This window comes from Epinephelus lanceolatus, chromosome 22 (genome assembly GCF_041903045.1).
Source record: "Epinephelus lanceolatus isolate andai-2023 chromosome 22, ASM4190304v1, whole genome shotgun sequence".
Lineage (NCBI taxonomy): Eukaryota > Metazoa > Chordata > Actinopteri > Perciformes > Serranidae > Epinephelus > Epinephelus lanceolatus.
In genome coordinates, this window is record NC_135755.1 from 36,444,363 (window position 1) to 36,469,003 (window position 24,641).

The 24,641-nt window shown below is 39.3% G+C and overlaps 1 protein-coding gene across 7 annotated transcripts in view; it reads left to right on the forward strand.

The window, feature by feature from the left end:
* The window catches only part of ank2b (ankyrin 2b, neuronal), a 423,224-nt gene that overhangs the window by 291,538 nt on the left and 107,045 nt on the right, over positions 1–24,641 (forward strand). For 5 of the 7 annotated variants that reach the window (XM_078164851.1, XM_078164850.1, XM_078164848.1 and 2 more), the window contains exons 4-10: positions 2,292–2,390; positions 2,600–2,698; positions 9,058–9,243; positions 15,818–15,841; positions 19,054–19,152; positions 21,913–22,011; positions 22,569–22,667. In XM_078164851.1, the coding sequence (XP_078020977.1) occupies positions 2,292–2,390; positions 2,600–2,698; positions 9,058–9,243; positions 15,818–15,841; positions 19,054–19,152; positions 21,913–22,011; positions 22,569–22,667 (705 nt within the window). The remainder of the gene's footprint in view (positions 1–2,291; positions 2,391–2,599; positions 2,699–9,057; positions 9,244–15,817; positions 15,842–19,053; positions 19,153–21,912; positions 22,012–22,568; positions 22,668–24,641) is intronic. The other 2 variants (XM_078164849.1, XM_078164854.1) reach the window with 1 other exon arrangement.

Genomic DNA, 24,641 nt, shown 5'->3' on the forward strand with positions numbered 1-24,641 from the left:
AACCATTGTTAAATACATAACATTAGTCACTGCATAATGGGTAATGAGTGATTTAGAACACATTTAATCACAGTTTTCTTCTGCTTATTGCCTTAAACACATTGTCTTACAGCATGTTGGGAAGCTCAACCCATTTAGCCCCAACACGCTACAATATGTTAACTGCACAATGATAGTGTTGTTTATTGGCCTTAAACTAATTAGGTAAAATCGGCTTTATAAATTTTGGTCAAATGAACTCAAAACTCAAAAATTGTTGACCTAACATAAAAAATGATGTCAAGCCCACAAAGGACGGGTTTTGTTTAAAGTGAACAGAAAGTTTTTATGCCATTTTGACAATCCGGTGCATTTGTGTAGACTTTACATTTAAATATTGTGTCATGCATGGATTGGGATTTACAGGGTGATAAAAAAAGATCTCATAATTAGAATAGTAATAATAATAATAATAATGAGAACCTTTCAGAATTTATCTCAAAATAGTGTGAAAGTTTCTCAAAAATACTGAGTTAGTATTTGAAAGAAGTTTTCTAAAATAATGACTTAGAACCTCAGCTTGCTGAAAATGTTAACATCTCTTGTTTCAAGAAATTTTCTCAATGTTATGACTTTCAGGATCTTTTTCTTCATCACACTGGCAGAAATCGACTTCCATATGGGAATGTTTGTGCTATTCTAAGTTATAAAAAATATATTTTCTTGGCCACAAAATAATTAAATAAAAAAGTGAGCACTAATGAGGAGAAAAGGTGTAACATACAATTTAATATTTGTAAATAATTTTATGGAAAGAAGACATATCGATTCTAAGTTTAGGATTCATATCATTCATTGAGAAAAACAAGCTTCTACAGAGAATTAAGTGTCTAGAAATACAGTTGATGAGATAGTGGGGCACTAAAGGAAACTGATATGGATAGTAGAGTAGTAAGCATAGTGATATGATGCTTAAGCAATGGTGAGCATTCCAACTCCTGCAATTAGAGAAGGTCCAGGCTCATTACTGAGCAGGTACCCAGAATCATGTTGGCGTCACTCCCAAATACAACTACATGCTACACAACATTTGCCAAACAGCAGAGCTGTTTATAGGTTGGAGTATTTTTATAGGTTTATAGTATTTTTATTTTATATATATATATATATATATATATATATATATATATATATATGTATATGCATATATATTTGTATATATATATATATATATTTATATATGTATATAAATATATATATATATATATATATATATATATAGATATCACTCAAGAAGTTACATATGGGTGACAAATGAAAGGGAATTAAAGAGTGGAGATAGAAAAGTAGATGCTTCTGTACAAGGCACAAAATTTCACTAAATGGTTTGATGAGTATGAAAATGATCATATCATATGTTATGGTTATCCTGGTCACCAGATCTCAACCCAACTCATTTTTCAGTTCTGTAAATGACTCAGTAGTTAAGTACTGGAGTTAACATGTAAAGACCTGGATGTTACTCAATGATCAGAATCAGATCAGAATGACACATGGTTGAAGTACAAACTTCATGGTCAGTATCATTGCTTGCTCCTCATGAAGCGTTAAATTCGAACATTTTTCTTTGATATATCTGGTGCAGTTGTTATGGAATGTGTTATTGTTATTGAACAAGTTGCCTGATATGTGTGCATTTATGATTCCATAGCCACACCTTAGTTGGAGGGGAAAAGGTGTTGTTATAGTTGTAATGGTTCTCCCATGAAACCACTGAGTGCTCTAGAAGGACTGCTTTCTGTATGAACTTTAAGCAGCTACATGTAAAAGCTACCCCAGAGGATTACTGATACCTGTGAATGTGAATTGTGATATGGATTCATCATATTTCTACAACAGCTCTTTTGTAACTACTTGACATAACTACCACGTACTGGCTTTAATGATATTTGGCATTTATTCTGCCCCTAATACCCAAATGCCCTATCTCACAATGTAGACGAAGGTGAAAAATAATTTGTGTATCCACTCTGTGATTCTGATCTTCTCAAAACTATAAAGGGTTCTTCCTTGGCCAATGCTACACCATTATACCAAGTTTCATGTAAATCAGGCCAGTAGTCTTTTCAGAATCCTTCAGACTACTAGATAAATCTACCAGTCGAACTGAAAATATAGCCTCCTCATCGGAGGTAATAAGGTTAGGTCATAAAGATATACCAGTATGAAGTGTGGCACCTTGTGTTGCAAATCATTATTTTTATAAGGAAATGCTTATTGTCATTGTCTATTTATGTTTTCTTTTCATACAGAAAGGAAATACAGCACTTCATATATCCTCTTTAGCTGGTCAGGCTGAAGTAGTGAAGATCCTGGTCAAACGAGGAGCTGACATCAATGCACAGTCTCAGGTGAGCCTCTACACTGCTACTGCTACTGAGATCTTTTGATGCTGCCATCCCTTTATAGAGTCAATGCCAATAGCACTTCCTGTATTATTCATCATCAATATCATGTTAGACAGCTATGATTTTGTTTTTGGGATGTGCTCTGTAAATACAGTAGATGCTGATGACCTGTAGTATATTGGTAACCCCTTGTATTTGTCTTCATGCTGTAGAATGGATTCACTCCTCTATACATGGCCGCCCAGGAGAATCACATGGATGTGGTTCGATACCTGCTCGAGAACGGAGGCAACCAGAGCACTGCTACTGAGGTGAGAGTGTGTGTGTTTAAGATGACTGCCTTGGACTGCAGTGTGCTGGCAGACCATCAAAAAATGTATAGGCTTTTTAGAATTTGATCAAAATGTTGAAAGGTAAATACACTTCATCAGTTGTTAATGTTTATTCTTTAATTATCTTTCATAGATAATAAAACAGCAGGAAAGTCAAAAGCCTTTTTTAAACAGGAATTGCGCAAATTTGCAGGAAAGCCCAATCAGTCTTTTTTCAGCATTGGCAGTATAAAAACAAAATTGGGGAGTGCGGCAAAATGCCGCCTGCCTACTTTTGTTTATACAGAATGTGCCTTTTTCGGGGCAATAGGGGGCGTGAGCAAGTAACAAAATGTGTAGCTCAGTGTGTGACGTAAACAGTGACGTGGGAGGGAAGCCGTGACTGGTCAGTCCTTTGGCAATTCTCTTGTAAGTCGGCCCGTTCTTCACCGTTCCTGTCATCTGTCGGTTAATGGCCTCTTCGTTTGCGAGGACAAGGAGGGTGCACAATTCCTTGTCTCCCCAGTTGCTCATCTTTACAGTGTCTGTCAAGTTTGTGTTTCCCTCTTGCTATTAGCTGCTTGCTAATTCCTGCTATCAGCTGTTTCCTGTTTATCCACCGCCAGTGGCTCGCATGTGCGGTGTCATCAACAGCTCCTCCCACAAGTCTTCAACAGCCCCTCCCATTGCAGAAGGCTGCCTCGGTCTGTTTAAACTAAAAGGGTTCCGCCAATATGACTACCCTACGAGGCGGAAAATTGGGCACCTCGGATCAACTCGCCAATCCGGCTCTGTGTGTCTAAACGCTCGCAGCATGCCAGCAAAACAGCCCAACATTCACAGAAAATCTGGCACTGTAAAAGGGGCTAATGTCAGGTCAGGCCTTTTCAGCAGGCTAATCAGGAAGCAACAAATACACAACAAAAAAACAGACAAAATCTGTTTGTCTCATTTTCTCGTACTATATTCTGTCCTGTTGAAAGATACTAAACATTTGATTGACATTGGATTGTTTTCATATACATAAAATACCTTAGTGTTGGAGTAAAATACATTAGTTTATATGTAGGCAATGGTTTTATGCATCTGCACCGGTGACAGTACTGGCCGAAGCCATTATTTTTGGGTTGTCCGTCCATCTGTCCGTCCCAGTTTTATGAACTTGATATCTATAAACCATTTTGAGGGAATTCAAGTTTGGCAAAAACATCTTCATAGACTCAAGGATGAATTGATCAGATTTTGGTGGTCAGAGGTCAAGGTCACTGTCACCTTGTCTGTCTTATTCTCATGAACTCAATGTCTCAAGAACATCTTGGGGAAATTTCTTCAAGTTTGGCACAAATGGGCTCAAGGTAAACTGATCAGATTTTGGTGGTCCAAGGTCAAGGTCACTGTGATCTTGTCTGTCTTATTCTTTAGGTAATTTCTTTAAATGTAATCAAAATTATAGTTTTTTTCAGGACATCTTTTCATTTGTTTTCAGTAGGTCAGAATTAGTAAGAATGTATGAGTTGTACTGTTTCATTTTCTGTTAAAGATAATTTAAAAAAGTAACGATAATAATGCCTGAAGTGTTATTTTCCTGAAAACACGACACAAAATGTGATAAACATTTGCATTTTTATGTGTAGGTTAGTGTTGCTATAAAATAAAATAAAAATAGTTAATGAATAAGCATTAAACACAAAGCAGATACAAGGCTGATGTAACTGCCATTGTTTTGCAGATTTTTGACCATAAACCAAGGTATGTGATTGTTTTAAATTTCATGGCAATCCATACTGGAGATGTTGACACATTCCACTCTGCATGAAAAAATATCAACATGCTGATAGTTATAGAGAAAATGTAAAAGGACCACCAAGTCATTAGGACACATCATCTGGGAATCATGATGGCAAATGACAAAATCACATGGAATATGAACACAAAGTGGTAGTCTGAATCACCATGATCATCAGGGATCACCAAAGTCATCAGAATTCATCCGTAGGGGACCATGAATGTTCATACAAAATGTCATGGCAATCCATCTGTTGTCTGTTGAGACATTTAAGTCTTGACCAAAGTGGTTGACTCACTGACTGATGAACACTAACCTTCCTAGAGCTCCACTGCTACCATGTTCATCATTAACCTAATTGAAACTTCCTGCACAGAGATTTCCTATTGAAAACATCAAACAGCATAGTACCTCCCTGTCCTGGTGGATGTCCAGTGTGAAAATTATGCAGGAATGGCAGCCACGTAAATGCATATGGGAATAAGCGAATGAAAACAGTATTTACTGTTAAAAAGATGAAGTGTGAGCAGTAGAATGGTGGATATAAAAGCCTACTTTACACTACATGGTTCAAGTGACCCAATTCTGATTTTTTCCTCTCAAGTGGCACAGATTGGATATGTAACATGAACGTGTAAATAGGAAAAAAACGCATGATATCGGATATTGTCAGATCAGATTCAGGCCTCCTTCATATGTGGAAATATATCGGATATGAATCAGATATCTGCCAATAGGTCTGTAATCTAAACAGACAGATCGGATATTTCCTGGCAATCCACGTCGTACGTCATGAATAATGGGATGACAGTGCATTTTGATGACGTGCTCATGAGCGAGGGAAAGGAAGGAAAGCCGAATAAATCGCACGTTAATCAAAAGCTATGAACCAAAAAAAGCACAATCTATCCTGAGTAAGACAAACTGCTTGATCCCCGTCTCCAGTGTACCAGCAGAAAACCTGGAGAACCGAATCAGCAAAAAAACACACCGGGCTACACAGCCTCTCTACCTGAGCAGCTGAAGCTGCGGCTCGCACCCTCATAGGGCTCGCACCCCTCATAGACATATATATACGTAGAGATCAAATACATTATTTTTGGTGCCTGTTTCCCAAATATATTAGTGTGTGTGTGAATGAATAAACGAGAGGCATCAACGTAAATTTCTTTGTAGAAAGGCACTTTATGAAATTAAGTCCATTTACTTGTATTAGTTTACAGCGCAGCCTTGCCACATCCAATATAGCGGCGACGTTGACGTACGACTCAGCGCTCGATACGGCGTCTACGTATATATGTCTATGTGCACCATCGGCACACAGACACACAGACACACAGCTTGCCAGCCAAACGTGTGCGCAACTGTGAGAAATAAATATGTGAGGTGTACACTGCTTTTCTATCTTTTTTTAATTTTTCTTTCTTTCTTTCTGTCAGCGACATACACTCCTAACACAGGACAGGTTGTTTTTTTTTTTTGACTGAGTTGATTATTAAGCCATAGTGATGCGTGGATCGGCTCTGATAGCACCCGAATCAGCATGTATGCATCAATCATCCAGCCGCACCCGTCCGCAGCTACACGGACATTTCTACCGTTCTGTGTAAGTTACCTTTTAAATTATGTGGAGCAGTGCCAGCTTTCCAGGTGATTTATTCTTTAACGATTAACTTCAAATATATAAAGTTAGTCCTTAAAATTGCTTTCAGTAATGTAAACATTTCCATGCGCGCAGTAATGTCACTGTAGCAAATACCGTGGGACATTTACACAGTGGTCAAGAGTGCTGGACCGGAAGTGTCGCACAAAAAAACAGAAGCTGGCTGTGTTCTGTTTTGCCTCCGTGTCTCCGTGAAAAATAAGGTGAATAGAACATGTAAACAGCAGTCAGGAAAAATCGGATATAGGCAACAAATCGGAATTGGGCATCAAGACATGGTAGTGTAAAAGCAGCCAAAATGACTGTGTTGTTGTACTGATGGAATCAGGGATGTGGAATTGGACATTATTCTAAATTTACCATATCACTGTTATAGTACAGGTAATTCCATCACTTATTATTGTTTTTTACCCAGCCTTTGTTGGTGACTTTATTATCAGCCATGACAACATTGCGACAACTTGTATTGCTTTCACCTTTTGATCATGCCATAGACCCTTGTAGTGTCAACATCACGATGATGTCATTTTATTAGCAGGAGATAAAACATGACTCGCCACCACAGGGCTGTAGGTTAGGCTACATAGGAGTCATAAAATGTCATCTTGTTGTGTTATTGGGAACCAGAATCAAAGGAGTCATGGCTCAAAACTTAAATTTTATCACATACCAGCCGCCAACCTTACAAAAACAAAGTCAGCTATGGTTAAATGCGATAAGATGAAAGGAATGGACAGAAGCGGTCATTGAAAATGTTTGCTTGTGCAGTGCACTCTTCATATCAGGTTAGGAAAAAATTATTAACTGTTGTGGGGATGAATAACATTATTACATTATTATTAAGGGTTATCATGTCCACCTAATCAGAAATTGGTGAGGTATTAAGAGGAATATTGGATTTCCCGTGAACGCTAACCTTTTAGCACATTGGCTAACATTAGCTTTGAGAGCAAAACAAACTGGAGGAATCATCCTCTTTGTAAAATTTACATCGTATTCAACCTCAAAGCCCGCCATCCCACCTTCAGGAATCCTGTCAAATCATCCATCCACTGAGTGAGAGCATACGGGTCAGCCAGTCTGGTGTTGTTGGTTAGTGTTTACTTTTTCAAGTAACACTCATGGTCCCGGAGAGTGAGTGACCTGACAGTGCGTTCGTAAATTCAGTCTGATGCTCAACACTAAAATGAGAGCCCTGCTCTACCCAGACAGAGTGCCTAGAGTGCGCTCTGCTATCCCGAGAGTGCAGTGCTCTGGATAACTGAACGGTACATTCCAACAGCACCCTGAATTTACAAATGGTCCAGTTTGTGCCAGAGTGCACTCCGGCACTAAGAATGAGTATTTCTGAATGGACCACTCGCATCATCTACCTCCATTGTCTAAAACGAGCCAACAGAACTTGCTAGTTATCACTAGCTAATGTCTGTGGAGAACTATCATGCCTCCAGCTAAGCTTCACCCACCAAAAAAATGCCACACTGTTTACTATCAGTAAAAGGGTCTATAGAGCTGCAACAAAGTCCCTTCTTCACGCAGTTTTCGCATTTTTACAACAGCGTCTGCCTCTAACATATGTGTCTGCAGCACTTTTGAAACATGAGCAAAGGCATTAACATGACAACAATAATCATTTACCATCCCTATTATATGGCGGCTGATCTGGGTGTCTGCTCAGATGGTAAGGAGCTTGTGGATGTCATTACTCTCCCAGTTTGCAAACTTTTAGCTGCTAACTGCTAACGGCTACTTTTTCAGTCTCCCCACACACATAACATGTCGTCAAAACATTACAGCCATGCTGTCTATGATCCTGTCCTGCTGGCTGTCCCATTCATACAGACTTCATTTCAGCACAGTTACTACCTCTTCTGCTGACTTAAAGGTGAGACAACTCTGTCCCCCCATTCCATGATTGTACCTTTTATACAGAACAGTGAGGCAGCATAACAGCATGGAATTCCCACCTTGAAGAGGCAGTTTAATGGGGGCTTATGGGTCATCATGGTGAGATATGGTCCCAGGGACACCTATTGTCACAGGGACTACCACAGAGTTGTTTGCCAGGTGTTTCTTTCTGACTTTCTGTCTGTGGACAGATTTTGTCACTGTAACGGTGTCATCACCTTGCAAAATACAGCCATGAAACTTTCTTAAAGTGTTGAAATAAAAATAAATGTTGAGTTTAAGAGATGGGTATGGTCCGAGCAAGGGGGTCAACAGAAGTTGGGTAGGAAGTAGGGAAGGGGTCAGTGGCATTCCTAATTTATGCCCCTGGCCCACATTCGTTGTCATTTGCTGATTGCTGTATCATGGCTGGAGTGATCCCATTGCAAGATGGTCTTGAGTTTGTTCTTGTTATTTGAGATATGGCCATTATGGTTGAAATGACATGAGATTTTTTACAATAACCATCTCAGAAAAATATTGTGGTTTCACAGTATCACAATATTACAGAATTTATATTATTAGCAGTCAAAATGACCCTTTAAGGAATGAAAACAAAAGGGTTACTGGTGGTTGAACAAATGTTTTATTGCTATAATTAAAACTTAAAGCCATTTTGTTAATGGAAGTATGTGTAAATGGTCTCCCCTTAGAGAATAACTAAAATAAAGGAGAGATGTAGTGTCCAGTTGCATTTTTTTTCAATATCACTGATAAGCAAATGTACACAACCATCAACTTTTATATCACGGTATACCTTGAAACCAGTATATCGCTGCAACCCTAGTGGCTGTTACTTAAATACCAACTGTTTAAGAATTTACTGTAACAGCACTCACGAAATGTCTGTCATCCAAACAACTCAGAAGTTTTGAGGTAGACTTTACTGAACATTCACAAATACAAATTCTTGAAAACGAGATGTAGCTAATCCTCTGAAACTCATGTTCTTCTTTCATCTAGGATGGCTTCACTCCTCTGGCCATCGCCCTCCAGCAGGGCCACAACCAGGTGGTTTCTATCCTACTGGAGAATGATACTAAAGGCAAGGTCCGCCTGCCTGCCTTGCATATCGCTGCCCGCAAGGACGACACCAAGTCAGCCGCCCTGCTACTCCAGAATGACCACAATGCTGATGTCCAGTCGAAGGTATGACCACAGCACGATTTGAGTTGGGGGGGTTGGAATGTGTGGATGTGAAGCTAATGTGGTGCTATTTGTTGGTGCCACTGTGTCCATACTGTAGTTTATATGTGGTGTACTGAAGTCTATATATTGTATGAGGCTGTAGTGGATTTGGCTAAGTAGGATCTGGTGATATTTGAGGTACAAACTGCAGAAGGTAAAGCATTAAAAACCACTCTAGCTGACTTTAAATGTCAGTTTAAGCATATTAACATCGGGGTCCTGTAAGATTCTTTGGATGGAAAGACCTTGTTTAAATCTGATATTAAAATGTGATCTGTGTCTGGATAAGCTTTCTTGATAATCAACAATCTGTTCACACTGTTCTCATTACATCCCATCTTTACAAACTCAGGGGCTGGATTTTCTAGCTCATTACACAAAGTAGGCGAGTAGGTGGAGCGCTGACAACATACAGTTACATAGAAGGTGATTTTACAGTCCAGTAGTGTGCACTCCATATGTGTGGGTTGAGCTGTAGTTGTAATCATGACATTACTGCTAGTGATGATGACGTTAGTGGCCTCAGTGATGAGGTCTCTATACACAGTGATGATCTGTCAGCCCATAATGGTGACATTCCTACTGACCTGAGGTCTTGATCTTTCTGTACACACCTGTAAAATGTGGGAAAACATTTCTACCTGTGGCTGTGATTGTTTGAACCAAAGTGGTGATTTTCTAGGTAAAGTAAAGCTGATCTCTCCACAGTGATGAAGATATTTTCATGTCAGGATGATGTTTCTGTCCCCATAGAATACACTAGGCCTCATTCACCAACCCTTCTTTAGAGGAAATTTCTTCTTTTAACCTACTTTTAGACAGTTTTCCTAAAAATTCTGACATTCACCAATGTTTTCTTTCTTGGGATTTGCTCTAAGGTACTAACAGAATCGATGCACACTCAACTGTTTTTTTAATTCTTCAAAGTTCTAACTGCTGTGTTGTTAGCATCTGGACTTGCTTGAGTGTCTTAAAGATGTTTCGCTTCTCATCCAAGAGGCTTCTTCAGTTCTAAATGATTGGTGAAGAGGCTTTAAATCCTGTTTTGGTGTGAACCCTTAAGCGGCCTTCACATGATAAGAACAACGTGCCTCGCTCACCACCAGGTGAGGTCAGAGGTAAACTCGGTCAAAGTTCAAATAATTTCAACTCTGAGCACAGCGCTCGGGCAGAAAATCCGAGTGGTGTGCGACGACAAGGGTAGCAGTGTCACTTTGTCAGGCGTTGCCGCCCTCTCCAAAGACAAACAATGGGACAACCAGCGCAAAGCGGTTTTACAGCTGATCATGTGTAGAGGCCTTTACAGAGTTGTTGAAGTCACATGTGCGCTCTGAATTTCAGAGTCATCAAGGTCACATGTGAGTCGTTGACCAACATGTGTGTCTTTAAGATTAGATGGGTCCAGGTGTGAATGGGTGTTTAGCCGTCTGGGGAAGGATCTCAAGACTGCATTGTCACGGTTTCTACCGTTTTTTTTTCCCTGTTAAAGGGTTTTTTTGGGGGAGTTTTTCCTTATCCGCTGTGAGGGTCCAAAAGACAGAGGGATGTTGTATGCTGTAAAGCACTGTGAGGCAAATTGTGATTTGTGATATTGGGCTTCATAAATAAAATTGATTGATTGATTGTAGGTGGGTGATAAGTGGTGTCGTAGGCCACCTCCTTTGTTTCACATAGATGGCTTCTTTCACACCACTTTCAAACCATTGGTCTCTCTGGCCAAGATGTGTACCTTGCTGTCCTCGGAAGAATGTTCTTCTCCTTTAGATGTGAACAGCTAAGTCTTGACCTGAGGAGCTGGCTCATCTTTGCTGTGCCATGCGCTTGTGGAGTGGTTGTTTTGTTTCCCCAATGTACAAATTTATGCAGTGCTGGCTGCATTGAACTGCATACACTACATTACTCTGCTTCTGCCTGGGTGTTTTATCCTTTGGTGGAAAAGCCTCTGCCTCAGTGTGTTACTGGGTTTGATGTGCACAGGGATGTGAAGATCCTCAGTTTTTCAGATACTTCTGCAACATATGGAATTACTTTTTTATTTTTCATCTCTTCTTTTCTGTCTACTCTGGGTCTTTTGAGGTTCTGGCAAGGGCCCAGTTAGGGTAGCCACAGGTTTTGCAACCTTGCGGAAAGCGAACACCAGCCTCCCAGGAAAAAGTCGATGGATGCTGGACCCATCCACCACTTCTCCTGCCCGCCTTACTCAGACTTCCGCCACCTTAGCTTTCGTTATTGTCCTGCCATAGCGCCATTAAACAATAATGGCAACCAGCTGCATATCATGCTGACATAAAAGGACAGCTTTTTTTGTGGGTGTCTGATGCTGGAGGTCACTGACCAAACACTGGTTTTCAGTAACTTTGGGGTGAGACCAGATTGGTTCTGTTTACTTTGGAGGTGGTCTGGCAGATTGGATGTCATTGTTTTACAGTGTTGTGGGTTCAATTATTAAAATATTCCCCTTATCCAGATCAAATATCCAGATAACAATCACAGCAGGTATAAACAGGGTCTGCCAAATGTATGATTACTCTCATTTAGTGCCTGGCATAAGACCACTAACTTGTGATGTACTTTTGTCATGAAGCTGTATACCTGTGTATAGTGGGTTTGTGTGTCCACCTGTCTGTCGATGCATCTCTGTCTTTCTCTCTTCTTCTCTCTCATTCAATGTCTCTGTGCCTGCCACGTCACTCCTGGTCCTGCCACTAACTGGGTCTCTCCCTCTTTTTCCTTCCTCTCTTTAAATGCTTCCTCTCACACACTTCCCCCATCACCCCCTCCTCCCTCGCTGCACCGGTGTCTAAGTGTAGCACTGTCCACTGCATGGAGTGTGCGACTGTCTGCAGGTTGTATGGTGGTGATAATCAAGACTGCATGCCAACTAATGGGGGGTGGAGGTTGTACTTAAGATTGCCTTTTGACTATCTGCAAGGGTTGGGAGTGTCAATTCGGTACTGGTGGGAATGCACAGCTACCTGTTGATGTAGGAAAACTAATTTTTAGTTCTGACTGTTCCTCTGATACCGGATACTGGCTTTAAGTGACGTGGCTAGAGTGAAGATGATTTTCAGCACTACCCAGCTGTTTATCAGTCTACACTAATGACAGTATATTTTAATAAGGCGCCAGTTATGTTGTTACGTAACAAAACACTGTGGAAGCAACTCATATATGCATGAATTCACTATAATGCCATATGTGGTTCAGCTGTTGGGATGCAGTCCTGCTCAATATGACTCATGAGAAAGGCCCAGACGGAGAAGGTCTATTAACAGCACCATGTACAGTCACTGTCAAACACATGTACACACAAAACACATATTGCTGTCAAACACAGGCCACAGAGCCATTCAGATACCTGGGAAAAACAGTCTAGTGACAGCTCTCTGAAATGGTCTGCTGCATCTTAGTTCACTAAAGCAGGAGTCTTAATGAAGCAAGCAGCTGTCAGGGTGTTCTCTTTAAAGCTCTGTTAAATAAACCCACAGTCTGAGTTAAGTCAAATCAGATATTTTAGCCTTAACACATTATACATGTTAGAAATACTTGCTAAAAACATGTAAAATGACTGTGAGGTATATAGTATTGAGTTGTGGAGACAGGCTGTTAAACTGTTTTTCACCATTTTTCTATCCAGGATTTTTTGGATAGGAAATCAACTCAACGATGCACTTAACATTACCCCTCCCCCAATAAAAAATGGAACATAAAGCATCAGTGTCATTTCCTGTGTTTGAGTGGCAAGTTTGCTACATCCCTCAGGAACACCATCGGGCCTTGAAGCCAATTTGACATAGTGGTTAAACTCTGGAATTACAACTTGCAGGTCCGCCACATTATGCCCTGCTGCCCAAAAGACTCAGTACGTTTATATGACATCAGAGAAAACTGATTTATTGTGTTAGTCTGACTAAAACTGGATATTTAACGTACAAGTCAAAATGTTAGTGCCTGAAATCTGACTAACACACCTAGATAATGTTGGATTCCACGATAATTAGCACTGTTAGACGCTATAGCTCCACTGAAACACTTCTCAATAACAATGTTGGCAGGTGAATCTCAGGGCTATTGGCTCTAACTTCCAAGGCTGGGAATCACCAGAGGCCCAACAATATGACATTATCACCACACTTAATTCATAATACAGTATTATCACAATACTTAAAGAGGCAACAGATAGCATCTTTTCCTAAATATATCATTATGAAAATAATGTGGTTTGCACAGGGTAGTGGCGACAGTAAAATCAGACTATCAGCATTTACATAGGTTACTTAGTGGCTTTGCAATAAACTTCTGCCACTGGTGCCGAAATTTCGTGGAAAAAATCTGCTTTACGGCAGGAAACGTGTCATGTATTGCCAAACTGGTCGGTCAGCCAATCAGGGACTGGAGGGTCCTTATGAGGAGTTGGGCATGAAATATTTGAGTCACGAGCACAATGGCAGACGGACAAAGTTTGGAGACAAGTGAAAAACAGCCTAGCAAAAGAGAACTTTGCCTCCTCTGTGTGAGGAGGCAAAGAAGAGCAAAAAGGAGAGTGATAAAAGAAGAGGAAAAACAAGAGTAAACCTCAGTCAGGCGTTCAAGAGATGGAGGGAGCTCCGTGACCAAAGAGGCTTCTAAACAGATGTTCAGCTAGCTTTCTTTCTAATGGATCAGTGAGTAACACGGCTAAATGTTAGCTAGACAAGAGAGGACTGTACAGTACTGGCTGCTAGTTAATTCCTAGCTGGCCAGTATCGCAAATCGCCGCAACCGGGGACCGGGTAGCGAGTGTTGGTCAGCTGACATCCTCGTTGCCATTCTACGGCAGCCCTCGGACAGTGATACCCCCCTCCCTTCCTTCTGCTCTCTTCTCACGGAGGCAGCTATCGACAGACATTGCCCAGCTAAGTTACGCCCAGCTAAGTGAACACTGAGCTTTGTTTCCCATTCAATTTGAGCTCCAACCGGCCGCATCGTTTCCATACAGTAACGTTACCGTTTATTCTAGAATCGGGACTGTTTACATGTGCTCATTGGTATAATTCCACTGTGTCTACTGTTGTTTGTACTGATAATGTACATATTGGTATAATTTATTGTGAGTTGTTTGTACTGGTACTGTGCATTCTGATGTAATTATTTGCATTACTATTTGTTTTTTCTTCAGATAAATCTGATAATTGTTGCTCGGTTTCTTTACTCATTTATTCAGTAGAGTGTCCACACACCTTCTCATTCTACATATACATAGAGGTATACTGGTGGCTTTACAGCCTACATTTTATTTAATTTAGAGTGTCTAATAGATATATCATATTGTTATTAATTATCTTTGACCCCCATGGTCAATTAGGTCGTTGCGACAGTGCGACGCAACACCACTGACGCTAGGTGGCACCAAGCTAAAAAAAAACCGAATCCTATCTGTTGCCTCTTTAAGTCAGGATACAATATTATCATGATACTTTAGTCACAACAGACTGATTTAAATTGGACTTCTAAAATACATATTAACATGTTAGTCCGACCGAAATCGTACAAAATCAAATTTCTCGAAGTCAGACTTACACACCCAGATAATGTGGTTGGGAGTCGAATCCCTCCTGCATGTATACAGTCAGTCAAACCCAAACTGGCCTGGGCTCTCTGTGCATGCTCCAAAGTTTTCATCCCGGGCTTTGACCTGGAGGTCAAATAGTATTAGATGTGCAACAGAAGAAGAAGCGAAAAACATGACAATGGAAGATCTGGATAATTTTATATTCAGGAACGCTGTTTGGCATGTTAGAGACTGCTAATCTAACACCTGCTTATGTGTGCTCACCTTTTTTCTCTGATAACATAAGATCTAGACATTCAGGCGGTTTTAACTGGGAGCCGAATTATCCACCAAGGTCTCTTCCTCTCCAGAACAAACAGACCCGGTGACTTTAACCAGTATAAATCAGTGTTTTTCCAGCACTCTCATTGAGGAGGGGCTGTGGTGGCCTACACAAAAATGCAAAACTGTGAAAACACGAAAAAAGAAACATGGCAGTGCAACATGGTGATATCCACAGAAGAGGACCCACTCCATATGTACAAATAAACAGCTTATTGTAAGGTAACGAAAACACAAAGATTGTCATTTTCAGGTGCTTCTACACTTAAGAAAACATACTTATTATATTATATTCGATTTCTGCCAGCTTATCCCCCTGAATCCTATACACTGGACCTTTAAATAGACTTTCTTTAGTGATATTCTAGGGACAGCAGGAGCCAGTTTGGCAGATACAAAGCCTGAAATCAGCAATTAGTGAGCTGGTCATTCATTCAGAGACTGAATACGCACTTTTTTGATGTAAGAATACATACTGTGGGGGAGGGTAATTTGACATTGCCCTTTTACAATGGATTACAAAGTTTTATTATTTTCTATTACATCTGAGAAAGTGCACCAAAGGGAAGCGACCCATACCAGCCACGTTGCTTGCCATTGCAATAATGTGTTAAACAAGCCTAACTGAAATGATCTTTCCCTCCCTCATTCCTCCTGCTTCAGATGATGGTCAATAGGACTACTGAGGTATACACACGCTCCTTTGATTCTCCACAGATTCACTATACAGTCCCATTTATTTTTTATTTCCCTCCACCATTTATGTCTTTCACTTGCACAGCACTACATGGTGTCAGTGAAGAGTCATTTGGTTCATTTTACAGTTCCCTCAGTTTCTGTTGGTTTGATAAGATAATAAGTCACCATACACAGCTGACATGAATGGCCAAGCTGCTGCCATGTGTCCTGAACTCAAGCAATGCACACAGTCTGCTTTTCTTTACTTGTCAGCTTTGGATTTTTGTTTATTCATACTCTGTATGCATTTTCATTCTTTTCTCTTCAGTTTTAATTTAAGTGATTTTGTCCCCAGCTCAGGAATCTCCTTTTGTTTATGTCATATCTGCCCCTCAGTACATTTAGAAGTATCTCTAAAAGTCATCATAAATGAGATGTGGGGTTTATGGATTTATTGTAAACATTTACCTCCTGCAACGTTTTGATTTGATGAATACTTTGCTGATGCAATTCTGGGAGTTATGAATGTATATTGTCCACTATTCTGTCTTGTAATTTTGCCTGTATAAGTCATGTTGCATGGTTTCTAGAGATGCACTATGAGCTGCTTAGTGTAAAACCATATTGGTTCAGTTATAGCATACAATATACATCCTTTGTATGGAAGTCCAGTGCTGCCAAAATAAAAATGATTGAATCAAATTGAAATTTTAGAAATATGATTTTATTTTCATCTTTACATATGCAAATTTTATTATTATGCCTCTGCACCAGCATGAACCGTGGCTGGAGGCATTATGCTTTTGGGTTGTCCATCCATCCGATTCTTGTGAATCTGAAATCTCAAGAACACTGAATTTCCCTCACATACCTTAGGAGAATTTTTTCAGATTTGGCACAAACATCCACTTGCACTCAGGGATGAACTAATTAGAATTTGGTGGTCAAAGGTCAGGGTCACTGTGACCTTGCGTCTGTCTCATTTTATGAACGTGATATCTCAAAAATACCTTGAGAGAATTTTTCCAAATTTGGCACAAACTTTCACTTGGACTGAAGAACAGACTGCTTAGATTTTTGTAGTCAAAGGTCAAGGTCACTGTGACCCTGCATCTGTCTCATTCTTGTGAACGTGATATCTCAAGGACAACTTGAGGGAATTTCTTCAAATTTGGCACAAACATCCACTTGGACCAGAATTGAACTGATTAGAATTTTGTGGATGATGTCACTGCGACCTCACAAAATATGTTTTTGGCCATAGTTTAAGAATTCGTGTGAAATTTTCATATGTTTCATAAGAAATGTTTGTCATTTTTATGACAAAATTGCTAGACAAACGTTTAATAAGCTAAAATAATGAAGTAATGACATTTTATATCCATATGGTCAAAGGTCAGCAAAGGTCAGCTTCAGTGTGACACCATAATGTTCAACAAAAACCCTTTTTTGGTCGGATACTGAATTACTGACACTAATCTTGGGGGCCCACCTTGAAACTGTCCTAATTATATAGATCTTCGGGGAACATGTGTTTGAGGCATCCATTTTTTCACATACATGGATGTTAACTGTACCTGCGACTTTACGGTTCCTGGAGGCATACAGCCGCAAGGCAGTAATTCTGGTTTTTTTTTCTGACAATCTTACTCCACACACAAATAGAAAATTAAAATTGGTTAAATTATTTTATTTCAATATTGGCAGTTCTGGTTTTACATACATGAAACTTCCTGACCAAGTACTTCACATGCATGCTTTTTTATAGAAGATTCTCAAATTACTAGTATAACATTTACTCCTTTACTACTACAACACTGCTTATCAATAATGGCATGGGAAGCTTACAAAGCTTTAAAAATATTACCTGCTTGGCCAAAGACTTGGCATTGACTAGCATGTTGCATCGAGGCTACATTAATTTGCACCATTCTAAGCTTTTGACTGTGTAAAGTTTTTAAACCATCACGTTAGTCACTGTATTCTTCACACTTTTGTAAACAACTTTTTCACATTAAATCGGACCACACTTACAGAATGGCAAGGTAAGGCAAGAATCTCACAACTACTCCAATCTGCTCTGCAATCTCTAACTTTTCTCATATATTTCTCATTGCTAACTCTGATACTTCTATGACGTACAGTTAACATAGTGCACTTTGGTGTTGATCAGAAATGTACCCTCCTTGTTATGTGTCACTTTGTGAGTTCACTCTAATTTGGTGTCTTTAGGTAGTTAATATTGTTTGTCCATCTTCATGTCAATCCTGATGAAAATCTGTGTATACTGTACATCTGTTTGTTCTGCTTCATTTTTTGTCTTTCTTGTTTGAAATTGTTTTTTGAGGCCTATGAAAAGTATGAGATATTTTTGTCTCAAAATTATTTGTGTTAACAAATTAACAATCCATGCATTCATAAAACACCTGCCACAAATACAAAAAAGATTGGTAAACTCACAAAAATATTTTGCAAATATAAAACACAGTTGCAAATACACAAACAGCTTCCACAAATAAAAACACATCTGTGAATACATTTAATTGACTTTCAAATAAATGGAAAACATTTGTGAATATCTTTCACATTTCAACATTTACAACTTTCAAACACATATTTTTGAATCCAGTTTTTATTTGTGAATCTCCATGTTATGCTTGCAGACTTGCATTTGAAGCACACTAGTGTATGTTTTATGCATTTATTTGTTTAATTTTTGGTATTTCTGAATTTGCACATCGGTTCGATATTTGCAAGTTTTTTTCTGTGAGTTTCCGAATCTTTTTTGTATTTGTGGAAGTTGTTTTATATTATTTATCTATATTACAGATTACACATTTTACATGCACACTGATTGTCAAACTGCTCACATAAACAATATCAAGACAAATCTGTCTCCATACAAAGGCCTTTCTTTTACTTTCATTTCTGTACTTGATAATCTGCATGGAAGTGACAGAGTGTGTTTTGGGGTAGTGTGTATGGGTGCTACATATTCTGACTTGAATATTTTCCAGAGGAATTGGTTTTTACTTTTCCCTGTGACTTTCCCATTTTCTTTGCTTTCAGTTTAGTTTTTGTTCACCTGTGATGCTTCATGCGACTGCTGCATGCTGGGAAGTCTAAAAATCAGGAGACACAAGGTTAAAGTATATGAAGCACAAGCTAATGTCTGACCTCTGTCCTTCTATGTGTGTGTCTCTTTCCTGTGTGTCTTTCAGAGTGGATTCACCCCCCTACATATTGCTGCCCACTACGGCAACGTAAATGTGGCAACACTCTTACTGAACCGAGGGGCAGCAGTCGACTTCACAGCAAGGGTAGGATTCAGCACTAATTAGCTCTGTTATTTTGGTGTAATGAGTGCACTGAAAGACACTTTAACTCCACTGAAACAACAATACTGGTGGCTGCTAAGTCTCAGGGCTATTGGCTATTAACCTCCAGGGGTGGGAATCACCAGAGGCCCCACAATACAATATTAGCATAGCACTTAATTCACGATACAATGTTATCACGATACTTAAGTCAAGATATGATATTATCATGATAATAAAGTCCTGAAACAACATTATTACGATACTTAAGTCATGATGTGATATTATCACAATACCTGAGTCACAATACAATATTTACACGATTCTTAAGTCAGGATACGATATTATCATGATACATGAGTCATGGTACGGGTACGATGTTATCATGACACTTGAGTCATGTTACAATATTAAAACAATACTTAAGTCAGGATACGATAACAGAACTTGAGTTACAATACGATATCACAATACCTCAGTCAGGATATGATATAACCATATTATCACAGTGCTTAAGCCAAGATACAATATTCTCACAATACTTCAGTTACATTACAATATTTTTGCAATATTATCATGTTATATAAGTTGTGATATGATACTATAACAATACTTGAGTTACAATATGATATTATCACAGTACTTAAGTCAGGATACAATATTATCACTATACTTGAATCACAATACATAAGTCACATTACAGTATAACTGCATTTTTAAACATTGTGATATGCTGAGTATTGTAAGTGTTACATACTGAGACACATTGAAAACAGAAAAATACAAGGAAATACATAAATGCTGCCAGTTATATACAACATACAGACCATTTCACCAGAACTGCATTATGAGGCAACAGCTTACGTCCATGTTTACTTCCTGTCAGTGTTGCCATTCACATACACTGCAAAACATTTCAACAGAATATACAAAAGGACCCATTTAGAATCTGCATATTGTTAAGTTTGAAACGGTTTATTGGGGCTCACTGGAGGACACTAAAAACTGATTAGCAACTAAAATTAGCTACTAAAATGCTAACATAGGTGGGAAGCCAATATTGTAAGTAACATTGCAATCACTCAGCATAATGTTACTAACAACGAGGCATACAGAGGATAGTATGCTTCATACAGACAGGATGAGTGCATTCTCCCAAACCTTTTAACTGCATAGGATTTCAAATCTCTGTAACCATTGTTAGCCACACTAGCAATCTCATGAGGCTTAGGAGAGTGCAAGGTGAAAAAAAAAAGTTTTTATCCACGCTGCTCCAATGGCTAAAAATAAAACATATGCCTCGTTTTTTGGATGATATTAAAGGAATAAAAAAAAAATATCTGAAAGGCCAGAAATGAAAGATAAAAATGTGCACTGTTCAGTTTGCTGGAGGCGAGGCAGGAGTTTGACACAGTTTCAGACTTAACTGTTTTATTTCTAGCTCAACAATAATATTTATTGTGTCAAACAGCATGCCAAGGAAACAAGCAAACTTCCTTTCAGTGTATACCAGCTAAAGAGCCCTCAACATAGACCACAGAATAACATTTGAATGCAAATATATGTGATTAGAACAATAAAATATATTAACGAGAATAAGCTGATTAGTTTGTTAATTGTTTGAAGGAATACTCATACTTTGCTTTTAATATTACAAATTAGAATTGGAAATTCAATTTTGCTAACTGATTCAAGTATATTACTATGCTTTTTTACTATGCGTCCACACTTTGGCCAGTGGCATTATGTTTTCAGGTTGCCGACCATCCATCTGTATAGCTGTCCATCCATCTGTTCATCCCATTCTTGGTAACACAATATCTTAACATCTTAAGGGAATTTCTTCAAAAGTTTTCTTGGACTCAAGGATAAACTGATTCGATTTTGGTGGTCAAAAGTCAAGGTCACTGTGACTTTGTTTGTCACATACTTGTGAAAGTGACACCTCAAGACAAACGACTTGGACTCAACAATGAACTACTTAATATGTAGTAGTCAAAGGTCAAGGTCAATGTGACTTTGCATCCATCTCATTCTCATGAATGCAGTATCTTAAGAGGGCCTTGAGGGATTTTTCTCAAATTTGGTACAAATGTCTACTTTACAATACAAATGAATAAACTGACTAGATTTGGTGGTGAAGGGTCAAGGTCACTGGGACCTCATAAAACAAGTTTTTGGCCATAACTCAAGAATGCTTACACTAATTTAGACACAATTTCACACAAATGTCTAATAGGATAAAGTGATGACATTTTATATCCAAAAGATCAAAGGTCAACTTCACTGTAACATCATAATGCTCTTCAAAAACCCTTTTCTGGCCATTATTCAGTGTCATAAATCAGGAACAAAAGGGGAGACATTTGGTCAGATATTGAATTGGTGACACAAATCTTGGGTCTCCGCCTTGAAATTGTGCTAATTGTATAGATCTTCTGTGCTGCTGAGGGAAAGATGTGTGTGAAGCATCCATGTTTTCACAGACATGGTTGTAAATTGTAAGAGCAACTAGAGTGGTTTGCGGAGGCATACAAAGGCAAAGCTGAAATTCTAGTTTTAATACTAATTTTGAGATGTCACTTTTAAGTGTTGTTTTTATATATGATTAACACTGTCAAATCAATTACTATGACAGTACAATACAAGTGTGGATTCAATTTCAGTAACCTCTTCATGAATAATCAGAAATCTGAGTATTTTTAATGTGTCTAACTAAGACAAAGTACATTTCATTAAATATCCTTTTTCTCACCTTCGCAGAATGGGATTACGCCTCTACATGTGGCATCTAAGCGTGGCAACACTAACATGGTTGGCCTGTTACTGGACCGTGGCTCTCAGATTGATGCTAAAACAAGGGTGAGTATCATGACAAGCCCAACTATGGTGTCTAATAAAAAAGAGAACTTGTCTCAGGTCCGCAGCACACTACTGATGAAACACTGCCAAGTAAAATGTTTCTGCTATCATATCTGCAGGGGCAGAAAATGACCAGCTTATTATTAGTATCTCCATTACGGACAGCAGCTGTGAATGCTAAATGCTCAGTGGGTCAGTGGATTAAATTGAGTGTAACACTGGACATCCTGACCTCTGCTTCATGTTGGTTTATGTGTGCCAGCTAGCAGGACACTCATGTTATTAGCTGTATTTGAATCCAGCCAATACAAACAACATTCAGCCAGTGTTAGTTGCTGGCTACACCTGTGTATTGGGAGTAACCAGGCTGTGTTGAGGGTTTTTTCTGGTTAAGCCACTGACCCCAACTGACCAGATTAGCTCAGTAAAAAAGCACTTCTGCATGTAAGCAATGATATCAGTACAGTGAAATCACTATTCGTCTTTAGCCTCCAGACACGTCAATGTCAGTATGTGTTCAGTGACTATGAATGTGTTTCTGTGTGTGTGTTCTGTAGGATGGTCTAACTCCTCTGCACTGTGCAGCCCGGAGTGGACATGATACAGCTGTGGAGTTGCTGCTGGAGAGAGGAGCACCCTTGCTGGCCAGGACCAAGGTGGGTCACATGTCCATTCGCCTTTCACAGAAAAAGGGACAGAAGCATGCTATGTTGTTAATCAATGACTTTCTCAAACTCTGTCCCATCAGCTTGTTACAGATATAAAGTAGTCTATAGTTTGGTTTCCACCCAAATGTAGGGCAAATTTTAACCAATTTTCAGAAAATCAGCAAAGGAAAATGCATTTTTATGTGCTTCTCCATCTAATACGGTTATGTGAATCTTGGAAGGTGGTTCATTGAGATAAGTAGTAGGTGTTGAGTAAAGGCCCGAACATACTCGGGCAGAACGTACGCGGAACAGACTCCACGGAGGTCCGCGCGGACTCAAAGCAGACGTCCGCAAGCCCTGTGCGTGCAAAGCTCAGATTTTACGACCGCGCGGACTTTTTCACATCGCGGGGATTTTTTACAGACATTTTTACAGGAAACTACAACGCGGAAGTGCGCTTGACTATGGAAGCCCGAATGACTGCGGACATTCCTCGCGGAGTCCGCTCCACTTATAGTATGCCCGAGTATATTTGGGCCTTAAGTCAGCAGTCAGTTGATTGTACCTACTGTATTAGTGGTTCAGTCAAGAACTATTTTAAGTTTGACATTTTGGGAAATAAAGTTGTTTGTAATTTTACTCTGGTCAAAAGAGAGGATTGATGGCAATTTTATATCCACTGTACATATTCAGTAAATAGATTCTTGTTTATTTAACTGATGTACAAATAAGGTGTACATATACGACACTGCTATTAAAAGCAGTTTACTTTGGAGCTCTTTTTATGCCTGACGATAGCTGTGGTTGGAGGCATCATTTTTACGAGTTGTCCATCCCATTTGTAATGACAATATCTCAAGAGCACCATGGGGGAAATTTGTCAAATTTGGTACTGATGTCCACTTTGACTCAACAATGAGCTGATGGTGGATAAGGCCAAGGTCAATGTGACCTTGCATTTGTCTCATTCTCATGAACGCAAAATCTCAAGAGCACCTTGAGGGAATTTTTTTAAAATTTGGAACAAACGGCTACGTTTCATAAAGCATGAACTGATCAGAATTTGGTGTTCAAGTGTCAAGGTCACTGTGTCCCTGTCTGTCTCATTCTCGTGAATGCAATATCCCAAGAACACATTGAAGGAGTCTTTAGATTTGAGACAAACATCTACTTGGACTTAAAAATAAACGGATTAGATTTGAAGGTCGGGGCGTCGGTAGCGTAGTGGATAGTGCCGGCACCCCATGTACAGAGGCATTGCCTCACTGCAGCGGTCGCGGGATCGAGTCCGGCCTGCGACCCTTTGCTGCGTGTCAGTCCCCGCTCTCTCTCTCTGTCTCCCCATTTCACACACTGTCCTGTCCATTAAAGGCAAAAGTCCACAAAAAATAATCTTTAAAAAAAAATTAAAAAAAATAAAAAATTTGAAGGTCAAGGGTCACTGTGACCTTGCGTCTGTCATCATTTTCTGAAACGCAGTATCTCAAAAAAGCCTAGGGGGAGTTTCCTCAAATTTGGCACAAATGTCAAATTGGACTCAAGAATGATTAGAATTTGATTGTCAAGGGTCAAGGTCACTGTGACCCTGTCCATTGCATTCTCATGAATGCGATATCCCAAGAACACCTTCAATCAATCAATCAATCAATCAATCAATTTATAAAGCCCAATATCACAAATCACAATTTGCCTCAGAGGGTTTTACAGCATACGACATCCCTCTGTCCTTTGGACCCTCGCAGCGGATAAGGAAAAACTCCCCAAAAAAACCCTTTAATGGGGGAAAAAAACAGTAGAAACTTCAGGAAGAGCAACTGAGGAGGGATCCCTCTTCCAGGACGGACAGATATGCAATAGATGTCGTACAGGACAGATCAACATGATAAACAGTAATCTGTATGACACAATAAGACAGAAAGAGAGACAGAGACAGAGACAGAGAGAGATGCAGGACAGACGATAATGACAGTAGCTTACAAC